Source organism: Puma concolor, chromosome C1 (assembly GCF_028749965.1).
Source record: "Puma concolor isolate L17-30 chromosome C1, mPumCon1.1.hap2, whole genome shotgun sequence".
NCBI lineage: Eukaryota > Metazoa > Chordata > Mammalia > Carnivora > Felidae > Puma > Puma concolor.
In genome coordinates this window covers 209203560-209226476 of record NC_141674.1, presented here as the reverse complement: position 1 = coordinate 209226476, position 22917 = coordinate 209203560, and the positions used below count along the sequence as shown (strand labels likewise).

General features: G+C 47.3%; 1 protein-coding gene across 1 annotated transcript; it reads left to right on the top strand.

Annotated features, from left to right (window-relative positions):
- The first annotated feature begins 883 nt into the window (after positions 1 to 883).
- On the top strand, positions 884 to 21856 carry FAM124B (family with sequence similarity 124 member B). The gene is made up of 2 exons (XM_025912510.2): positions 884 to 2143; positions 20002 to 21856. The coding sequence occupies exons 1-2, from the start codon at positions 1412 to 1414 to the stop codon at positions 20650 to 20652; spliced, it is 1383 nt and encodes a 460-aa protein (XP_025768295.1). The 5' UTR covers positions 884 to 1411; the 3' UTR covers positions 20653 to 21856.
- The last annotated feature ends 1061 nt before the right edge of the window (positions 21857 to 22917 follow it).

Here is a 22917-nt window from a genome sequence, read left to right as displayed (position 1 = left end):
TAAATGTTTATTTTTTGAGAGACAGAGAGAGAGACAGACAGATGGACAGAGAATGAGAGGGGGAGGAGCAGAGAGAGAGGGAGACACAGAATTGGAAGCAGGCTCCAGGCTCTGAGCTGTCAGCACACAGCCCGACAAGGGGCTCGAACTCATGATCCGGGAGATCAGGACCTGAGCCGAAGTCGGACGCTTAACCGACTCAGCCACCCAGGCGCCCCTAGAGCTGGGATATTCTTATCGAAGATTATTCATTTTAAGATTCGACAGCACACAGAGTCCCTAAGATTAATACGTGTCCTCAGCTAGAATGTGCTTTCGTGTCCTTTCCCTATCCTTAGGAAGAAAAGCCAGGCCAGGACTTCCAGGTCCCCGCGAAGCATTTCCTCTTTGCTTCTCAAGAGCATCTCTCAGTTCCTGGGTTCCAATCTTCCTTCAGCCAGTTTTTAGCTGTGAGACCTTAGCTAGGTTGCTTAACTTTTCTGTGTCCCACCTTCATCCATCATTTGGGACTAAATAGTCTTTTCTTCGTAGGTGTGCTGGAGACTTAAACCTATTCATGTAAAGTTTTAGAAGGGCTGATGACTGGTGCCTGGTCGATCCTCAGTAGGTACGAGCAACCACCCTGGTCGATATTGGAAAGCTCTCACTTTTTGTGAAGAATCACATGAACGGGGCGGCGGGGAGGGCTTAGTTTTGAAACATCTTTTTAGTACATGCCCTCAGACTCTGCGGTAGAGCAAATCCCTTTCGGTGAACAGTCAATATTATTTAGATAAAATATCCTCTCGTCTCTGCCCTAGGATCCGTTGCCCTGCAACAAAATAAAAAGACAAAGGAGGGGGGGTGGAAATCCTGGCCAGGGGACAAGTTGCGGAATTGTTTTAAAGCGGTCATTGTATTCAGGTGGCCTGGAGGGACGTAAGGAGGAAATCAGAACCCATTGTGGGCCCATAAACCGTAAACCTAAACCCAGTGTCTTTTCAACTGAACAGATCGCTATCAGCCGACAGAGCCGACTCCTGTTCCTTTTTTTGCCCGGTCATTTCCTTTCCTGAGTGTCTGTAAGAACCACCCACTTGGGTGTTTCTCAGAATTGTAGGTTTTTAGGGCAAACAGAACCCCTGGAGAGTGCCTGGACGAGCCAAACGCACAGTGACACTGTGCGCGCGAGTGACGCTTTGGCTGACATCGACCCCCGCTGCGGTCCTGCCCCGATCTGTGTGGATTGCCTCCCGTGTGGCCGCCGGCAGCCAGGGGCCCAGGTTGGGAGCTCGGCTCGGAAGGGGGGCGGGGGTGCGGGTTTCCTGGTGGGCTGCAGGCTCTGCGTGAGAACCGCCCACTGCTCCGTTCACCGCCGAAGCTTACCCCTGGCCCCCCTCCCCTTGCTGCCTCTGTCCTCGGTCAGTCCAGAATGGACGAGACACCAGAGCCTCTGGCCATGACCGTCCACCTCCTGGCCAACTCTGGGCACGGCTCGCTTCTGCAGCAAACTCTCGACCGGCTCCTGGACTGCGTGTGCCCAGACGTCCGTCCCTTTCTGGTGTCAGAGCGGGTCCGGCCAGCGAAATACTACGACAGGGGCCACTCCAAGCGCTCACGGTTCCCGGGGATGTCTGTTTTGCTCTTCCTGCACGAGAGCCTCGGGGAGGAGCGGCTGTTCCGGGTCCTCGACTCCCTCCGGCGCTGGCCCTGGCAGTGCTACCCGGCCCCCAACGCTCCGGGGCGACCGTGTCCCTACGTTCTCGCCAAGCAGGAGTTCTACAGCCTGGACAGCCAGATGCCCGTCTGGGGAGTGAGGCAGGTGCACTGTGGGGCCGAGATCCTGCGAGTGACACTCTACTGCAGTTTTGACAACTACGAGGATGCCATCAGACTCTACGAGCTGATCCTGCAGAAGGACGCCACCTTGCAGAAGAGCAACTTCTGTTTCTTTGTGCTCTATGCCACCGAGAGCTTTGCTCTGCAGCTGTCCCTGAAGCAGCTGCCCCTCGGGATGTCAGTGGACCCCAAAGAGTCTTCAGTGCTGCAGTTTAAGGTCCAAGAGATTGGCCAGTTAGTGCCTCTTCTACCCCATCCGTGCGTCCCCATCAGCCGCACCAGGTGGCAAACACAGGACTATGACGGCAACCAGATTCTGCTTCAGGTATTCCTGTTTTGCCTCTCATCTTTGTAGACGCACATGGCACTGTGTGATTTTATGTCTGAGATGGGCCTTAGCGATGATCCGATGCAGTGGTTCTCAACCTTGGTGGCACGTCACAATCCCCCGGGGAGCTTGGCTTGGAAAACGTCTCCTGCCACAGCAGCACCCCAGGTCAGTGAGACTGGCGTCTCCGGGGGCGCCTTGGACGACTCAGATATGTAGCAAGTGTCAGGGTTGAGCGTCAGTGGGCTAATAAAATCCCCTCATCTGACAGATAAGGGAGTTCAAGCTCCGTGAGCTTGTAGCTTATACAAGATTGTCCTTTAAAACTGCACGCAAATACTTGGCCCACTCTTGGTTCAGAAATAGTGTAAGCTCCTCCCATCCGACCTAAGGAAGCTCAAGCTGTAATTATAGTTGGGGATGTTAAGTTTGCAGTCCTGTGGACGTAATATTTTCCCTGTTGACTTATTTAGTTTTCTTTTTTATTTAATTTGAGAAAGAGAGAGAGAGCGTGTGCACGCGTGAGTAGGGGAGGGGCAGAAGGAGAGAGAACCTTAAGCAGGTTCCACATCCAGCATGGAGCCCGACCCGGGGTTCGATTCTACAACCCTGGTGATCATGATCTGAGCTGAAATCAAGAGTCCGATGTTCAACCGACTGAACCCTCCCAGGTGCCCCTTGAAAAAGCTCCTTGAGAACACTTGACCTCATTTTCAAGCACCTTGTATCTCTGTCAAATTCTACCCCAAATCAAGCTAGATGGTTCGAACTCCTTTAAAAAATAATCTTGATATAAAAGCCTTCTGTAAGCATCCCCTATAAGCCAAGCACCATCCTGATAGCGATCATGTGGCGTCTTTTGTGGAGTATTCTCTTCCGGGTGAGCCTGGCACCTAGAAGCTGCCTGGCTTAGTCTGGGTTTCTTCATTAGCACAACAAAGGTAATATCAACATCTTCCTAGAGTGTGGGTTGTTGTGCACACGAAATGCCTTAACACTTAATGCCCACAATGCAATTTTAACTATTATTATTGATTAAGGCCTAGACTAATGTATTACATTGATTACTTCATTTAATTCTTATTTAAAATTTTTTTTAACGTTTATTTATTATTGAGAGACAGAGCATGAGCGGGGGAGGGGCCGAGAGACAGGAAGACACAGAATGTGAAGCAGAGAGCTGTCAGCACAGAGCCCGACGTGGGGCTCGAACTGACAAACTGTGAGATCATGACCTGAGCCGAAGTCGGACGCTCAACCGACTGAGCCACCCAGGTGCCCCATTCATTTAATTTTTATAACAACCTAGGAAATCACTATTTTTCCCATTTTGCAGATAACAAAACTGAGGGGGAGAGATTCTCAGTGAATTGCCTCATGCAATTCACTCATGCAATTCACTCATGCAATTCACTCAAGACAACTCATGCAATTCTCCATTCTTATCCAGTGCTCTGTGAGTGTGCATGCTTGTGTAAGTGTGTGCAGGCAGGGCACGATACTCACAGCAAAATGTTCTGTGGCTTCTGTCCTTGAGAAATGGTCAGAAACCCCTTTAAGGCCGATTGGGTACAGTAATAACAGGACAGAAGACAAAAAGTCTTTCCCTTTGATTAATTTTGTTGTCATCAGCTTTGAGCTATTAATAACATATGAATCATAGTGATTCTGTGTTAAAAGATTTCTAAATTATTTACTTCTTGTTCACCTAAGGTGGACAGGTACTCTTTCTGTCGGTTGCCTTGTAATTAACCCAGCAATTTCCAAGGCATCTAAAGTTTCTGCTTCAGCCCCGGTTAATCTCTGGAATTTATAATCAACCTCACTGCCAAACAAACATTTAATATGTGTGTGCAGCAGGGGGCACATTTTTTAAACTGTTCTTATTTTCAAGATTAAGCCAACCAACTCGGATCTAAACCAATTTCTCTAACCAATTCTCTTCTCTAAACCAATTTTTGCATCCAAGGGAATGGGATCATGGGGGTTAGTATACTTCTCAGGCAGAGGCTGATTTTCTGTGAAGTCAGACCCTCCTGGGACTCACAGGGGAGGGTCCGGGACTCACAGGGGAGGGTCAGGGACCCCCAGTGAAGATCGTAGGGAAACAAATGCCCGGCGGCCCAGATGACTGATGTTGACCAAAAGAAAGAAAATAATACGTATTCAGTGGAAAACCATAACTACGGATTCACCTCTCCACAAATAACCCTTCCTCAGCGCCGGAATGGATGTGAGTGTGTGGGCGGGTGATGGGCAAAGCTTCCTGAGGAGTGATACCTGGGCCTCCTGAAGCTGGACAGCCCGGAAGGAAGGAGCCAGATGGAGAAGGGAGGAAGGTGTTATAAAGAGGAGAGACCGTGGGTGACAATGTGTGATGTGGCATTTCCTTGGCAGGGCATGTAAAAAAACACACACAAAAAACAAACAAAAAAAACTGCCCAAGGTTCTGTGTGGCTGGGGTGAAGAGAGTGGGGTCACGGGAAGAAGATGAGAGGTAGGTGGGACCACATCATCAGGAAAATGGTCAGCCACTGGAAGGTAAGCACCATGAGAACAGGAACCTCTGTCTTCCCAGTACCTAGGACGGCCCGGCGCATGGTAGGCAAATACATTCTCGTGCGGACGAACAAGTGTCTCGCTAAGGAGCTTCTATTTTATCCTTATTGTAATCAGCAGTCACTGATGGAGCCCGTGCGTGGTACTGACTGGTACAATTAGGTATGAGGATCAACAGAGAGAAAATAGAAATGGAGGTGCTCTGTAAAGTGGACGCTGTAGGAGATTGTGCAGAAGCAATACAATTCTTGTGTGTGTGTGTGTGTGTGTGTGTGTGTGTGTGTAAGAAAGCCACCAGCTGTCCTGCCAGAGGCACACAGTGAACAGTTGTTTTCCCAGCTGACCTGCCAGTGCAGAATGTCTGAATGCGCATTTTTGCGGAGAGTGACATTAGGGCTCATAGTAGGTGCTCAGTAAATGAATGGATGTGTCAATAAACGATTGACTATGTCCAGGTTGATTCACCCACCAAATACTTTTTTACTTTTTTTTAAAGTTTATTTATTTTGAGAGAGAGAGAGAGAGAGCGAGAGCACGAGCAGGTGGGGGGCAGGTAGAGAGAGAGGGACACAGAGAATCCTAAGCAAGCTCTGTGCGGTACCGTGCACGGAACCCAATGAGGGACTTAAACCTACGAAGCCGTGAGATCAGAACCTGAGCCTAAATTAAGAGTCGGACGGTGAACCCACTGGGCCACCCAGGTGCCCCTCATTCACCAAATACTCGTATTGATTGTCTACCCTGCACCGGAACCTGTTTAGGCCCCGCTCTCCATTTGTCTTAGTCCTTTTATTATTTATTTATTTAAAAGAAATTTTTTAATGTTTCTTTGTTTTTGAGGGAGAAAGACAGAGCCTGAGTGGGGGAGGAGCAGAGAAAGAGGGAGACACAGAATCCGAACGCCGGCTCCGGGCTCCGAGCTGTCAGCACAGAGCCCGACGCCGGGGGTTGAACTCACGGGCCATGAGATCACGACTGAGCCGAAGTCGGAGGCCCAACCAACTGAGCCACCCAGGCGCCCCTGTCTTAGTTCTTAACGGCTGCCAATGTACGGTGGCTTGATTCTTCCCTTCCCCCTTTAGCGGTGCTTTGTCCTTGCATTTTTCCGTGGTTGCCCTGTGGGAGACAAGACAGCCGTCCCTCTTACCCTGTGGTTGGGTCTTCTTTGCCATGACACGTTGCCTTTCCTGGCGGATGGGGGGGGGCTGGATTCTCCCCCAGGAGCCTGCGATACGAGGAGCCTGCTCTGGTAGGGCTGCAGCCCACCCCCTCACCCCCCGCCCCTGCCTTGAGTATAGGGACAGAAAGGGTTGATTTGACCAAGATTGGAGCATGTGTGACTTGGAGGATGACCGAACCGGGCTGTGGTAGGGGGTAGGGGTAGGGCTGGAGAGTTCAGATGACTTTTTGGGGAAAGATTGTGGCCCACTGAGTATAGGTGCAGGGGGATCTACGACAGGCAGCAGAGAGGTGTTTAGTAAGGTTGTTAGAGAAGAAGCAGACACGGTAGGTCCCTGTAAGATTCAGTTTAGATGATGACGCCGGCACCATCAGGGCGGGTAGATTGGATGAGTGCCAGATGGACCGATCCAGAGGTGACTTCGACGGCCCAATCAGGGACTAGCAAAGTTTTAAGTAAGGGAAAGCACAATGGAAGCATGAGGTTAAACATGAACTGTGTTTAAAAGAGAAGGGAGGTGACGATGGGTCTGGACACCTCGGGGCTTGAGATGCCTGCAGGTCATTCGGGTGATATTCCGGAGTCAGGTGGCCCCTGAGGGCAGGAGCTTGGGGTAGGGACACGAACGGGGTGGGGTTTGGGGGGGAGATGGCTGAAGCCCTGTGCAGAAGTGGTGGTAACCGAGGAAGCGTGTGTAGAATTTGAAGAGAAGGAAACAGAACCTACGAAGCGTCCACACTCCGGGAGACGGGAGAGAGAAGAATAAACTGGGGAACGAAAGGGAGAAGCAGGCACAGACCGTGATGTCGTCGAAGCCAGTGTGTACTCGGTGGCGTGAATTTTCTCGGGTGCGCTAGAACGGGCCCCTGAGGTTCTTCCAGCCTCCTCTCCTCATCGGGCCGCTGCTCTCTGGTTGGGTTGCCAATAACCCTGGGGAGATCAGCACCAGCTACAGGGCCGTCCCACCTCCACGGGTAGCTGCTGCGACCACCATGGGCATGTCCTTGCCAACGTCTCCACAACACTACTGAAGCCAGGCTCTAATTTCCAACAAGGTCTTTGTGAAAGGTTGAGGCCAAAAGGGGAAAACAACAGAATATTCTTTACAGGAGAGGTAACTTACAAGCACCTCTGGGTGTCACCATTCAGAGCTCCTTGGCCAAGACGTGACCTTGAGGTCCTCTCACACGTCTCTGTGTGTGCTGCACATGTGTCACCAGGAGGTGCTCCAGGCCAAGCACACAGCGAGAGCAGGAAGGTTCCCTCTTTTTTTTTTTTTTTTTATTATTATTATTATTTTTTTTAATTTTTTTTTTTCAACGTTTATTTATTTTTGGGACAGAGAGAGACAGAGCATGAACGGGGGAGGGGCAGAGAGAGAGGGAGACACAGAATCGGAAACAGGTTCCAGGCTCTGAGCCATCAGCCCAGAGCCTGACGCGGGGCTCGAACTCACGGAGCGCGAGATCGTGACCTGGCTGAAGTCGGACGCTTAACCGACTGCGCCACCCAGGCGCCCCCAGGAAGGTTCCCTCTTATCTCTTGGAGGCCCACCTTCTTTCTTGACAAGAGTTGACTGCTTCCCAAGACGAATGAAATGGGGAAGTTCACACTCGTCTCCACCACCTGCCCCACCGTGGTGGTGTCTCATTCGTGGACCCAGGCAGGGGGTTTGCTTACATCAGCACATGAATCGAACGTCAGTACAATCTGGGATGCTGAGTCTCAACAACAGATGTGGGTCATTAGACGTCCTTTCTGGTGGCTTCTCTCAGTTTATTCCGCTGCATGAGCGGGCAATCATGCCTGTGTGACCTTCGTCCAGTCCCTGGGCTCGCCTCTGGATCCTCTACAAGTAGCGCTTGAGTTCTCCAAGAACCAGTTTTTTATTTCATTGATTTTCTCTACTGATTTCCTGTTTTCAAGTGCATTGATTTCTGCTCTAATTCTTATCATCTTCCGCTTACTTCAGATTTTTTTAAAAGGATATTCTTTTCTTGATTATTTTTTAACGTTTATTTATTTTTTGAGAGAGAGAGAGTGCAGGTGGGGGAAGGGCAGAGAGAGAGAGGGACAGAGGATCTGAAGCAGGCTCTGCGTTGACAGCGGACAGCCCGATGTGGGGCTCGAACCCATGAACCGTGAGATCATGACCTGAGCCAAAGTCAGACACTGAACGGACTGACTCACTCAGGCGCCCCTTACTTTGGAGTTAATATGCTTTTCTTTTTCGAGTTTCCTAAGGTGGAAACTTAGATTGTTGATTTGAGGTCTTTCTTCTTTTCTAATATATGCATTCAAAGCTATATGTGATATATATATATATATATATATATATATATATATATATACACACACATAATTAAATACATTGTTGGTATTATCATTAAATTTTTTTTACAAAATCTTTATTTATTTTTGACAGAGAGAGAGAGAGAAACAGAGAGAGAGGAGACACAGAATCCCAAGCAGGTTCCAGGCTCTGAACTGTCAGTACCCAGCCCAACATGGGGCTTGAACTCACCAATGGGGAGTTCATGACCTGAGCCAGTTAGATGCTTGACCGACTGAGCCACCCAGGCACCCTTGGTATTATTATTTTAAACACACTTTTTTGTTAGATCAACTAAGAATGAGAAAAATGAAAGTTGACCTTCATTTACTCCTTCTTCAGTGTTCTTCCTTCCAAGTTTCTGATCTTTATTACTTTGTTTCTCTCCAAAGAGCTTTTAATGTTTCTTGCAAGGCAGGCCTACTGACATACAAATTCCTTCAATCTCTGTTTGTTTGAGAAAGACTTTATTTCTGCTTCACGTTTGTAGGAGAATTTCATAGGGTATAGAATTCTAGCTTGGTGGCTATTTTTTTCTCTTCACACTTTAAATATTTCACTCCATTCTCTTCTTGCTAGCATGGCTTTTGAAAAGTGGGATGTGACCCTTATCTTTTTTCTTTTTTTTCTGACATCTGTTGGGATTTTTTTTCTTTATCTCTGACTTCTGTAGTTTGGAAAACGGTGTGTTTAGGTGTAGCTTTGGGGGGATTTTTGCGGTGGTGTTCTCTGAGCTTCCTGGATTTGTGTTCTTGTGTCTGACATTAATTTGGGGGAAGTTCTCAGGCGCGGTTATTTCAAATATTTTTTCTGTTCCTTTCTCTGTTTCTTGCCTTCTAGTGTTCCTACCATGCAAATGTGACACTTTTTGTAGCTGCCTCACAGTCCTTGGATATTCCGTTCTGGTTTTTTGTCTTTGTTCTCTTTGATTTTTAGCTTTGTCTTGTTTTTTTAAAGTTTGTTTGTTTATTTTGAGAGAGAGGGGAGAGAGCATGCCCGCAATTAAGAGAGAGGCAGAGAGAGAGGGAGAGAAAGAAACCCAGGCAGGCCCCGTGCTGCGGGTGAACTCACGAAACCATGAGATCATGATCTGAACTGAAACCAAGAGTCAGATGCTCAACCACTGGGCCACCCAGGTGCCCCTGATTTTTAGTGTTGAAAGTTTCTTCTGAGGTTCGCTCTAGTTCAGTGATTCTTTGCTCAACCGTGTCCAGTCTACTAGTAAGCCCATCGAAGGTGTTCTTTATTTCTGTTACAGTGTTGGTTTTGTTTTGTTTTGTTTTGTTTTTTAAATCTCTAGTGTTTCTTTCTGGTTCTTTCTTAGGATTTCTGTCTCTGTTTACATTGCTCACCTGTCCTTGCTTGCGGTCTGCTTTATCCATTAGAGCTTCTAGGACATTCATCAACTTATTTCAAATTCCTGGCCTGATAATCCCAACAGCGCTGCCATGCCTGGCTCTGATGTTTACCGTCTCTTCAAATTGTATTTTTTAGGGGCATCTGGGGGGCTCAGTCAGTTAACCATTTGAATCTTGATTTCGGCTCAGGTCATAAGCTCATGGTAGTGCGCTGGAGCCTTGAGGTATGGAGCCTGCTTCAGATTCTCTTTCTCCCTCTCCCACTGCCCCTCTCCTACTCACGCTTTCTTTCTCCCTCCCTCTCCCTCTCTCTCTCTCTCAAAAAAAAAAAAAAAAAAAAAAGTAGAAGAAGAAGCAGAAGAAGAAAAAAAGAAAAAAAAATGGTTTCTTTTCTCCTTCCCCTTCCAGAAGCACAAGGAGAAGTTTCTCCCATATTTATTGTGAGAGTCTGGTCAGGCTCCTGGAGGTAAATCTCACAAGCTTGTGGGGCCCCTCTGACTGGGTCCCCCTGGAGTTTTTAACTCTCAGAGTTGTCCACACGAAGCCTTCTGCCATTCCTTAGTCAGAGTTCAGGTTTTCCTCATCTGGCCCTGCTTCCTGCTGGCGTTTCCCCTTAGGAGTCTCTGCTCCGAGAAGCCATGATTCCCTGCATTTATCTGTCTCTGCGGTCCAGGGGCTGCTATTTGTCCTTCATCCTCACTTCTTGTACAAATGCTGGGAGAGTTTCGCCATAAGGCCACAAGCATCATGCACATTGACCACTCCTGCCTCAAAAGTCTGTGCTCTGTGGGTTTCCATAACCCAGCTCTTTAAGTTTGTCTTCTCTTTCCATCTTTTTTTTCAAGGACTCACCTCTTTCTTCCTGTCCCTAAATCAGGTTCTCTCAGCCTTGGCGGTATTGACATTTTGGACTAGATGATTCTTGGTCGTGGAGGACTGTCCTGTGCCTTGCTGATGTGAGCAGCACCGTTGGCTCTGTCGCTAGAGGCTAGTAGTACCGACCCCCGCACCCCAGTTGCGACAACCAAAACGTCTCCAGACCTTGTCAAATGCCTCTGGGGGTGAAGGTTCCCCCAGCTGAGAACCACTGTCCTTGGCCAAAGGTTTCCTTAAGGTTAAGAAATATAGACCATCCTGTGGACTTAGCCTCATCTTTGTTGACCTTACTGCTGTGTGAGAATCTCTGGCTCTCGAGCTTTAGTTTATTTCCGGCTCCCTGGAAGACCACGGGACCATCATGTCTCATTCGCACCTCGCATTCAGTCCGAGGGAAACCTAAGACACCATCGACAGCCTCCCCCAACCTCTCCAGCTCTGGTCACTCTCTCCCCATTTGCAGTGGTTTTGAAATACTGTCATTTTTATTTTTTTTTTAATTTTTTTTTTTTTTAACGTTTATTTATTTTTTTTGGGACAGAGAGAGACAGAGCATGAACGGGGGAGGGGCAGAGAGAGAGGGAGACACAGAATCAGAAACAGGCTCCAGGCTCTGAGCCATCAGCCCAGAGCCCGACGCGGGGCTCGAACTCACGGAGCGCGAGATCGTGACCTGGCTGAAGTCGGACGCTTAACCGACTGCGCCACCCAGGCGCCCCGAAATACTGTCATTTTTAAAGCCTCTTTTCCCAGATGCCCCTCATTCAGTCACACCTAGTGAATGTAGGTGAATAGAAAACTGTGGTAGTTTTCTACTGGGGTCATTCTTTTTCCCCCTTCCTTCTTTAAGCCCGCATAGCTTTAAAGGTGCGTTATTATTATTATTATGACATTCTAACTCTTCACTCCGGCTCTAGGCATCCTATTTTACCCAGCACACCACAGTTGAACACATTTTTAAATGGCGGCTAACTTTATGGCTAGCCCAACTTTCTTTCCAGAAGTCTAGGCTCACCCCTGCACCCAGATATGTTTTTTTATTGTCTTAAAATACACAGAACACAACATTTGTTCACCTGAGCCCTTTTTAAGTGTCGGGTTCAGTGCCATTAAGTACATTTACAATGTTACACTACCATCACCACAGTCTGTTTCTAGAACTTTCTCATCACGCCACATAGAAACTCTGTACCTATTAAACTATAACTCCCTCTTCCGTCCTCCCCTAGTCCCTGGTAACCTTGGTTCTTTCTGTCTCTATAAACTTGCCTATTCTAGGCACCTCACCTATGTGATGTGACACATAGCATATAATACTTGTCCTTACGTATGGCTTAGTTCACTCAGTATAATGTTTTCTAGGTTTATCCATGTAACAGGTGTCAGAATTTCATTCCTTTTTGAGTTGAAAAATTTCCATTTTATGGATATCTGGCATCTCTGCATTGCCTAAGCTGTTTCTTGTCCAGAGATGTCTTTCTCTGCCTCTTCACTTCTCCACCCTTCAAGGCTCTGCTCGAATGGCAATTTGCCTCCAAAACCTGCCCTGAAGCTCCAATGCACATTAGCTTCCATTTGGTGCACGTTTTACATGGAAATTTTTGTAACCCACAACTGATTACGTATTTTCTTATTCTTGTACCATATAATTTGGAAGTCTATGACGCTCCGCTTCCTTTTCAGTATTTTGTTGTAAATGTCTATTTCCAGTAGACTAGTGGGTAGACAGCTGCTTCTGCACCACCGGTTGATTGACTGCTTGTTTTCAGGAAATAAGCCTGTCTCTTCGGAAAAGGTGTGTGTTCCAGAAGCTAGTTTGGTGTAAGCAAGCACGTGGTTCTTTTCACTTGATCAACATTTGGCTAAGTCCGTCGTTGTGTTCTGTCTTAGCCATTGAAAAAATCAAAGAACGTGGTCTGTCATAGAGAAAGTAATTCATTTTCTTCGGTAGCATTTCTCGAGGGTCCTTTCCCATTTCCGAATCTCTCCGCTGTGTGCACTTCCACTCTATCCCTCCCTCTTTGTCACTCTCTTCGTTTCTTATTCATTCTCCATCCCTACCCCAAATGTGCCCCACACAACCACACAACACACACACACACACACACACACACACACACTGCCTTCCTTACCCTTCTGCTCACTCAATACTTGGGTTTATGCTGCCCTGAAGGAACACTTCGAGGCATTGCTCAGGTTTTCACTCTTACAGAAAAGCAGTTAACATCAGTGGTTGTGATTAATCAGTTAAAGTAAGTGCCTTTCTTTTTTCTTTTTGTAAAAAAATTTATTTATTTTTGGGGGGTGAGGGGTGTGTTGGGGAGGGGCAGAGAGAGAGGCAGACAGAAGATCTGCTCTCTGAGAGCAGAGAGCCTGACACGGGGCTTGAACTCACAAACTGTGAGATCATGACCTGAGCTGAAGTCAGAGGCTTAACTGACTGAGCCCCCCAGACGGCCCCCACTTTTTTTTTTTTTTTTTTTTTTTTTGGTAAGTACCTTTACTTTAAAGAACAATTAATCGGAAGACAGTGGTTTCAACTCTTAAGTAAGCAAGTTTGGCATTGTTCGGGGGGTTCTTATTATCTGCGTCATTTGTTTCCATTTACTTTTTTTTCAGTGTAGGAGAAATTCTTATCTCTTGCAATCACGTTTAGTAAGAGACAATCTTATTTTCCCTTCATGGGATGAATCTGTTCTTTAACAGCTTAATCATTTTTTAATGATGCATATTCTCTTGTTTCTCAGGTATTTAGAATCAAATGAGTGACACACGATAGTCCTATTCATCAAGATAACTGCCAGGGTTCCCCAAAACTTGAAAAAGCTAGTTCTCAATTCGTAACATTTTACAAATATTTCTTGGAAAGATGAGCTCTAAATGATCAGAATTCCTACAAATGCATTTCAATTTGTGTTCTGGCAAGAGGAGCCTTCTCCCCCAAGGGATTTCTCTCAATCACTCAGCATTATGTTTCTCCTGGAAATTCTTCACCGTAACTGCACACGTCTGCATTTCTACATTAATAATATTGCACTCAATTGTGGTCTGTGGTCTAAGGATCTTAGACCTCACTTTGAGAATGAGAAGTTGACATTTCCTTCTCTTAAAATGTTTGCAGAAATGGCCAACCATACGATGAAAGTCATTTTGACTTTTCTTTAAAAGGCTTGAGATCTACCTAGTGTCAAATAATTAGGGGCTCAATAGGATTTTACATCTCCATACCTTTATACATGTAAAAATGTACATTTTGTTAGGTGCTAAGCTTTACGTATGTATCCAAAAGACATCTAGTTGATTACTTACCATGTGCTGGGCACGATGCGAGGGACTGGAGATACAATAATGAAGAAGATGAATATACCCCTTGCTCAAGATGGCAAATTCAGAGAAAGACACAGAGATGTAAGTGGACAAGTGCATAACACTGTGATAACTACTACGATATGGAATTACAGGCTGCGAGGAGATCTAGTAATAATGCTAATTACTATGATACTAACCAACTCATCTTTAGCAGAGCTATGTCCCAGCCACTGTTATCATTTAATCCTTTCAACAACTCTATGATGCTGGTACTCAGGATTATTTCCTTTCATAGGTGAAGAAACTGAGGCATAGGAAGATTAGGTAACTTCTCTAAAGTCCAACAACTAAGTGGCAGAGCCAATATTTAGGGGACCTAAGCCAGAGTCAGGGACATTAAGAAAGCTTCCAAGAGGAAGTGATGTGGAAGCTGGGGCTGATCATGGGTTTTTAGGGAGAGGGGTTAGAAGAGACATATCCCAGACTGAGGAAATAATATACACAAACACTGGCACTGGGAAAGAGCAAATCATGTCCAAAGAAGCTCGATTTTGGCAAGTGGAGGCTGGAAGGGAGGAAGTGGTGAATGACCAGGCTGGAGGAAGAGGGGGCAGACTGTGGAGGGTGTGATCGGTCATATTAAAGGACTTAGATTCTTATCTCAAGAAGAATAGGGAGCCATCTGAAGTAGGAGGGTGACATGATGAAAGCTGTTTCTGAAGCTCCTCTTGTAGAGGAGTACAGGAGGGATCAGAGGGACGTGAGGGCATCGACGGGGGCCTCATCCCATAGCTGTGGCAGTAATTCAGATGAGAGATGGCAAGAGCCTGCCCTAGGGTTAAGGGCATTGGACACGGAGAGCCAGGAAGATCGGAGAGATCTTTGGGCGACAGAGTCCACGGGAGTGGATGACACAGGGACGAAGAAGGGGAAATGATGCTCTTGCTTTGCTAACATGGGGCTAACGCGTTTGAAGAAAGGGAAGAGACTAAACAATGGAATTAGCATGAGTAGGGAAATGAGTTCAATTTTGAACATGTTGAGTTTGAGGAGCTGGTGCCTGGAAGGCAGTTGGATAGACAAGTGGGAGGCTTATAAGACAGATCTGAGCTGTAGTTACGCTTTGGGGAGCCTTCATCATTTACACAGTAATTGAAGCTTAAAAAAAAAAAAAGACTTCAAATGTAAAGGAGAAAGGTCAGCCTTGTAAAATTCAACCCGAGCTCATGTAACAATGAATGACAAGGAAGCTGATTGAGGATGATCTCTGGCAAGGGCAATTTCAGTGGATTGGTAGCGGGGAGAGTCAGTGCCTTGGGTAGAGGAAATAAGGGGAGGTTAGTAGGATAAATGAGTGTGGATACATTTAATAGACAGGCTTGACTGTGAAGGAGAGGAGAGAGAGAACCGGAGGGCAAGAGGGTGAAGGAATGTGTTTATTCAAGATAGACCTGAGCAGGTTTAATTGTTGTGGAAAAAGAGAGGGCCGAGCATGGGGTAGAGAGAAGGAGGGGAGAAACAAGATAGCAGAGTGGGAGGAAATGAATCATCCATAAGTTGGCGGTGGCCAGGAAGGCAGGAGGCATTGGAATTCACGGAGCGGAGACTGGTCCCGTTTCTTGTGGGGAGGATGATGATGTTGCAGGTACATTGGATGGCAGGCAGCCGAGAGGTGCTAGCTGCTGATGGCTTTTGTTTTCTCCCTAATCTAGATGGCGAGATCCTTCTGCCTGGGGAGGGGGTGTGGTGGCCCCACTGACGGTTTGAGGACAGCTCGGAAGGTCTGAAGCAGCTGAGAGTTGGCTAAGGAAACAGGACCTACGGGGAGCCTGGGCCCAGTTGGAAAGCGCACCTTCATGGTGATGTCACGCTGAACAGTCATGTGCTTTTCTGCAGCCTGCAGCTCAAGGCACAAGTTCAGAGCCTGTGGGCACGCAGATGGAACCCGGAGTTGGGAGGTCTCGAGGGAGGCTTTGGCAGAAGGAAAGGGAGTGGTGGAGAGGAGTGGGAGGTTTGGGCGGGGAAGCGGTTGAAGCCATGAGGGTCTTTGGACTCCAGTTGACACGGAAGGAGGTGTTGATGGGAAAGAGCTGATCTAACAGGAGAACTGAGTGTTGGAACAGGAAAGACTGCTCAGGGGTCCCTGGGAGGTAGAACATTGGAGGGGGGCGAGGGGGGCGAGGCCCAGGGGAGGGGCCGTGGGCTGAGCAGAGCTGAGAGGAGGGGCGACTACAGACCCTGCCCCGAGAGGCACTTCCTGGTTGCTCTGAGGCTTCTCCTTCTCTTCAGGATTGGTAGAAAATTCAATAGGACCTCAGAACCAAACCAGTGGATTTCCTCATCCAGACTGGATAGTCTAATACCAACCCTGAATGATCTCTGAGTATGGGAATCCCTATGCCAGTTTGGATTTCCGGAAGAAAAAGACTTCACTGGGTCACGTAAAAAGGTAGATTATAACGTCAAACGATTCTCCAGGAGGCTAGGCTGGCGGCTCAGCCCTGTGAGGGGACTTGGGGAGTTTGTTCTCCCAGGAGAGGAGACCCCAGCCTGCATCCGGGAGAGAGTCTGTTTCCCTCTGATTTGGAAAGAATGAACAAGTAGTGTTCTCGGAGAGGGAGAATTTGGGGCCGCTTGAGGTTGGAGTTGGGGAGAAGCCTTTCCTTTTTATTTTACACACTTGTTCAATGGGCTTTACAGTGAGCCATCACTGCCTTTGCCATGTTTTTCTTATGAGAAGTTATTAGATGAATATAATTTTTTAACGTTTATTTATTTTTGAGAGAGAGCCAGGGTGTAAGTAAGCTGGGGAGGGGGGGGAAAGAGGGAGAGACAGAAGCCCAAGTAGGCTCCAGGCTCTGAGCTGTCAGCACAGAGCCGGATGTGGGGCTTGAACCCATGAGCTGCAAGATCATGCCCTGAGCCGAAGTTGGACGCTCAACCAACTGAGCCACCCAGGCGCCCCAGAAATTATTAGATGGATATTATTAGAAGGTAACACTGGGTGAAAGGAAAAATGAAAAGGGACAGAAAGCCAGGAAGGGCAGGGGAGGCAGGAGGAATTAGAGAGAGGCAAAGGCAAATCCCACGCCAGAAATGTGGAGTGGGAGGTCAGCCTGACACGCTGAGACTCACGGTGATCACGTGATAGCATGCTGCTGGACGACCACCTTTTCTGGTTCTGTGGCTGTACTTTCCAACTTTTGTTGTGCCTAGAATCACCCCCCCCACCCCACCCCCACCCCCGGGCGGGGGGAGATTTAAAAATTCCTCAGGCCCAGGTGGCTCCCAGCCCAATGACATTAAAACTCCGCAGGTGGGAGCCTGGTGTCAGTGTTTTAAAGCTCCCCAGGGGGCCCCAGTGTGCAGCCAAGTTTGGGGACAGAAGTTTCTCCTCTGGGTTCGCACACAGGGACACATCCCGGCATGCAGTGGCCGTCCCTTTGACAGTGTCCCCGCTAGAAGGGGCTGGGATGTTGGTGGAAGCTTCCCCTGCGTGAACGAGGGGGGGGGGGGGAGGGAGAGTGGGGGGGAAGTGGGGGGGAAGGGGAGGGGAGGGGAGGGGGGCGCGGCTCAGGGGAAGCACACCTGTGGGGGAGATTTCAGGGTAAGTGGCTTGGTCCAGACTGCAGAATACCGGTTTTCAAAGTGTGTTCCGGGGAGCCTTAGGGACCTGGTGAGTGGGGTCAGCACCCCAGCGGGCGGGTGTGGGGGTGGGGGAGCAAAGGGAGGCCCAGCAGCCTTCAACCAGGGCCGCTCTGCAGAGAGCACCTCATTATCTAGTGATTCCAGAAAAGTTTCTGCTTGAAAAAAGTGTTGGGATGTGGGGGAGGGGCAGTTGGGGAGTGAGAAGTCGTTGCTTTTTTTTCTATAGCGGTGATCAGCCAACCACGGGCCCCCGGGAGCTAAGAATAGTTTTTCCACTTTTAAATGGTTGGGGGCGGGGGGGGGGGGGGGGGGGACGTCATGACACATGAAAATTGCACAAGATTGAAACCCAGCCACACCCATTTATCTCATTGTCTGAGGCTGCTTTGCAGCAGAGTCGAGTAATTGCAATGAAGACCTTGGGTCCATGGGGCCTCAGATACATTATACGGCTCTTTACAGAGAATATTTGCCAAAGGAGTTGATGGAAACAACTTTCTCGCTTTTTGCAGTTTGATCACGGTCACTATACCGTTTCTATCAGAAAATTGGGGGCTGGGCCTACATGAGTGTGACATAAGTAAGCAACTACCGGACGCTCGTGCGTGGTGATTTGGTCGTTTCTAGACCTGCTTTCTTACTGTTCTGATTTCTTCCTTCTTGCCTGGGGAGATAAATATGGACCAGTCTTTTTTATTTTCTTTTAACAAACCTAAAAACATTTTTTTTTTTTTTAGATCAGTGTTAAGTTCATAGCAAACTGGAGAATCCCGTATGCTCCCCTGCCCCTCGCAGGTACCGCCTCCCCCTCTGTCAGCATCCCGCCATCCCATAATCAATGAACCTGCATAGACACATCATTATCGCCGAAAGTCCACGGTTTATATTAGGTTTCACTCCTGGTGTTGCACGAACTGTTTTGACAAAGGTATAATGACGTGCCCCCCCCCCCCACCCCGGTATCGTACAGAGTACTTTCACTGCCTTAAAAATCCTCTGAGCTTGGGGCGCCTGGGTGGCGCAGTCGGTTAAGCGTCCGACTTCAGCCAGGTCACGATCTCGCGGTCCGTGAGTTCGAGTCCCGCGTCGGGCTCTGGGCTGATGGCTCAGAGCCTGGAGCCTGTTTCCGATTCTGTCTCTCCCTCTCTCTCTGCCCCTTCCTTGTTCATGCTCTGTCTCTCTCTGTCCCAAAAATAAATAAACGTTGGAAAAAAAAAAATTAAAAAAAAAAAAAAAAAAAAAAAAATCCTCTGAGCTCTGCCTGTTCATCCCTCTCTCCCCTCTAACCCCTGGAAACCACTAACTTTTTTTTTTTTAATGTTTATTCATTGTTTTGAGAGACAGGGAGAGACAGAGTGTGAGCAGGAGAGGGGCAGAGAGAGAGGGGGGGGGGGGGCACAGAATCCTAAGCAGGCTCCAGGCTCCGATCTGTCAGCACAGAGCCCAACGCAGGATTCAAACTCATTAAGTGCAAGATCGTGACCTGAGCCGAAGTCGGCCACATAACCGACTGAGGCGTGCAGGTGCCCCTCGCTTTTTTTTTTTTTTTTTTTTTTCCTTTTTATGGTCTCCATAGCTTTGCCTTTTCCAGAATGTCATATAGTCACAATCATACAGTATGTAGACTTTTCAGATGGGTTTCTTTCACTTAGAAAATGTATTTACGGTTGTGACATTCTTTTCCATATTTGATTAAGGGCAGGGCCAGGCAGGGGTAGGCCCTAGATGCCAATTTCTAAGGGCTACTGACAAGAGAGAGAACATTATCTTTTCCAGAAATCTTCTTGGTCAGAGTGCAGTGTAAAGAGTAGGGGATGAGGCTCCCAAGAGTCCAAGGATGGGAGATGGGCCAGTGAACTCCATTCTGCAGAAGGAGACAGCAGTAAACCCTAGGCTGGGAGCTCTGCTGAGTAGGGCCTGTACGTTTGGAACCAGAATGGAATTGCCAGGGATTAAGAGAACACAGCTCCCTCCTTTCTTTGTTTCCCACATGACACTAGGTCTGTGCTATAAACAAATGGCACCCCCCCCCCCAATTTAAAGAATATTGGCTTAAAAGCTGTCGAATTATTAGTCTGGCTGGAGTGCCCACATGTCTTGCAATAGCTCAAGATATATATCATTGGCCTGATCTAAAAGAACTTACCAACTTTGGAGGACTGAATTCTTATTCCAGGCTTTATCTTGACTATGGCCACGTGTTTGGGTGGCTTTTTATTGTGATTTTGATTGCATAGTTGGTGATACATTGTTTGCATCAGCAAGTGAGGCCGCCAGATGACATCTTCGAACATCTTTGTGTCATTTGAACAACATGATCTACAAGAACCGTGTTGTTGTCAAGCGGTCATTTGATTCTCAGATTCGTAGCCTTGTCATACGTTGGTTTAGGGAGTCTGAGAGAAAGATGTGTGGAGCTGAATACTGATAGAGCTCATAATTAGATTGGACTTATGACTTCAATTCAACTGGCTCTGTTGCAAGTCTGCTGTGGGCACAGCATGGCGGAGGATGAATGGGACATCGTCTGCTCTCGGCACTTAGTTAATGGAAAACGTCTGTTGAATTTGTTTCTTTTTCCCTTGTCCCTTAGGTCCAACTGAATCCAGGACTTGGTGTGAGGAATGGCGAGCTTTCCTTTCTGAACGGCACCTCGGGAGCTAACACGCTTCCCCAGGGCTCCAGGCTGATCCCTGTCTCCACAAGGAGGACCCTAGAGCCCAGAGGCCGAAGAAGCCGGGCCAGGAGGATCAAGGTGGGCTCTCCGGAGTGCCCAGCGCCCGGCGGATGCCCAGCGTCAGACAGCTATAGTGGTACTTTGTGGAAAAACCCTGGTTGCCCATCCCAGGACCGCAGCGCAGCCACGGGTGCCCGGATGCATCTGCCTTCTCCCCACCTTCAGCCTGGGGCCACAGCAAAGGTCCTCAGCGCGGAAAACAGCTTTGAGAAGCTGGAGGCAGAAACTAATGTTGACACAGGGCGCACCACGGTCAACTGTGAACCCAGGCAATCTGTTCTGAGCAAATTTCCAAGGGATCTCCAGGCCAGCCAGCCACCATCCTGCTTGCCAGACTCATCCTTAGGGGCAACTGCCTCCAAGAACAATAAAATCTCTAAGGAAAGGATCCATGGTTTGTCCCTTGCTGGCCAGAGGGATCTTGGTGCAAGGAAGACGGTGTCAAAATGTCTCCTTCACCTGCCAGTCCAGGGTGAAGAAAAAGAAGAAGAAGAATTCTTTATATAGCACCAAACAAGTGGGGGTTCCTAAAACACGAGATCAGATACAGTGTTCTAGGAATGGAGCCCTCTGACCTAGAATCGGACCTGTTTCTTGTTCACGTGAGGGGCCCCGAAGGCTAGTGCACAGATCAGTATAGCGCTTATTTCAACTGTTCCCAGTCTCACGGTGCTGTGAACGGTTATTTGCGATCATGGCCAGGAGGGAACACAGCCAACGTGCAGGGGAAAAAAAGCCCTTGGAGACACAGCTAACCCAGCTGGGTGTGTTGATTTCAGCACCTATCAGAAATAATTGCATTGTATGCAAATGAGTCAGCTGTGTTATGCAATGCTGATGAGCGTATGCACTTTGGTTTTAATTTTCACTTGGGTTGCATAGTTCATCCCCCTGGACGACACGGACTATTTGTTCTTTAGTGTTTTTTAATTTTATGTGGCCTCCTTTGGTATCTATGCTCTGTATACTACATAGCCGCTCGTGATTTTGCCTTTAAAGTTGTTTGCATCTAGAATGAGTTACCATGCAAGTGTTTTGAAAATTAGAAACAATTTAGTTTTTTCCTGTTTAATGAGCAGAAACACAGGAAGCCAAGAAATCCGGTGAAAAATGAAAGCTAGGCTCTGGGATTTCCCAGCCCCTCCATTTCTCATTTGTTTCTGGGCTACTCCAAAGGGGCCAAGTGGTTCATGTTTCTAACCAGAGAGGAACATGACATGATCGGATGATTCCAGATCTCTACTCAACGCGGCAGGAAGATTGGATTGGATGGGTCGTTGGAGCAGGACTTATGTTCTTCTGGCCATGTTCAAATTCCTAAATTTCTTTGCAATACTCTTTCACTCATTTATACATTCATTCACTCATTCAGCACGTATTTATGGAGCACCCATGTTTGAATAAGACAGACATTGACATATGGTCCACATACATTCTGGGGCCATCCAACCACCAAAAGTTTATGGTCCCACCGGTACAGATTCATTGTAGCAACACTTGAGAATATGTTGAAGTGTTAATTCCTCTGGAACCCTTTTCCACAACTGATGTTCACACTTGCTGCACAAGGCTATAGTAACCATTCGCCACCTGCAGGTGGAGACCGGCGCATATTATAAGTTGCAATTATAACCATAATGGACAAATTCTCGGTTGCTCATAGACTGTATTTTTTTGTTGGGTCTATAATAAAGGTTTTTAAAACTTCTGAGGTCTGTGTGTTGTAGTCAATTTATGACGTTATCGGACTCCATGAACCTTATTCTCCAAATCCATGCTGATTGGCCCGATCTTCGTGACAACCCGACACTTAGTATACCCACGTGGAGAGAAGATGTGTTCGGGCTCAAGCACGAGTCTCAGGGAAGAGACACCTGGCTGAGTTTGGGTGCTCTGCTGACCTTGAAGAGTAGAAATGAAGACGAGTCGCAAATAGACAAAGATAAGACTTCGAGGTTGATTTTCTTTTTCTAAGCGCGTGACGTCAATATATTCTCATTCTCATTTTCCTTCCCTCCCCCAGACTAAAGTTAGATTTTAGGAAATGGGATGAAGAACTTAATTTCGGTATGATTTTCTATAATAAGAGTTTAAAGTAATGAAAGTCTCATTTAAATTGAGCTCTTGAGCTGCCTTGGAAAGCGCGGCAGGCGGGCAATTCTGAAATTTCCTTCCTGCTTCTTTTGAGGTTACCTGAATTCTTTAACATAATACATGGGCAAGAATATAAGTACGTGGAAATCAGGAAGAATACTGATAAACGTGAAAGAGTACCTTACAAAATTGATTTGTAAAATAACACACTCTTAAAGTGACACTGACTAGATCCTTCTCAACACAGGAATCCCATTTATAACGCGATGGGATGGATATTCCAGATATTCCAAAGTCCCCGCTTTGGGCCCCAGCTTTTAAATGTACTATTTATGGGGCCTTGAACGGTCAGCCTCTTTGATCCTCCGTTGCCTTACCTACTGTAACCAAAAGTTAAGAGAATCAAGATTATGCACCTGAAGGTATTTGGATATTGTTAAGCACAATAAATACATAAAATAGTAGTATTATTACAAATGGTCCTTCAGACCCATGTTTTTTTAAAATATCATGACAACGAAAGTTTTTTTTTTTCTTTTGAAACAACTTTTAGTAAAATCAATGATTCAGTTAAAAAAAAAAAATCAAACCCAGGGGCACCTGGGTGGCTCAGTTTGTTAAGCATCCAACTCTTGATTTCGGCTCAAATCGTGATCTCATGGTTCCTGGGTTCGAGCC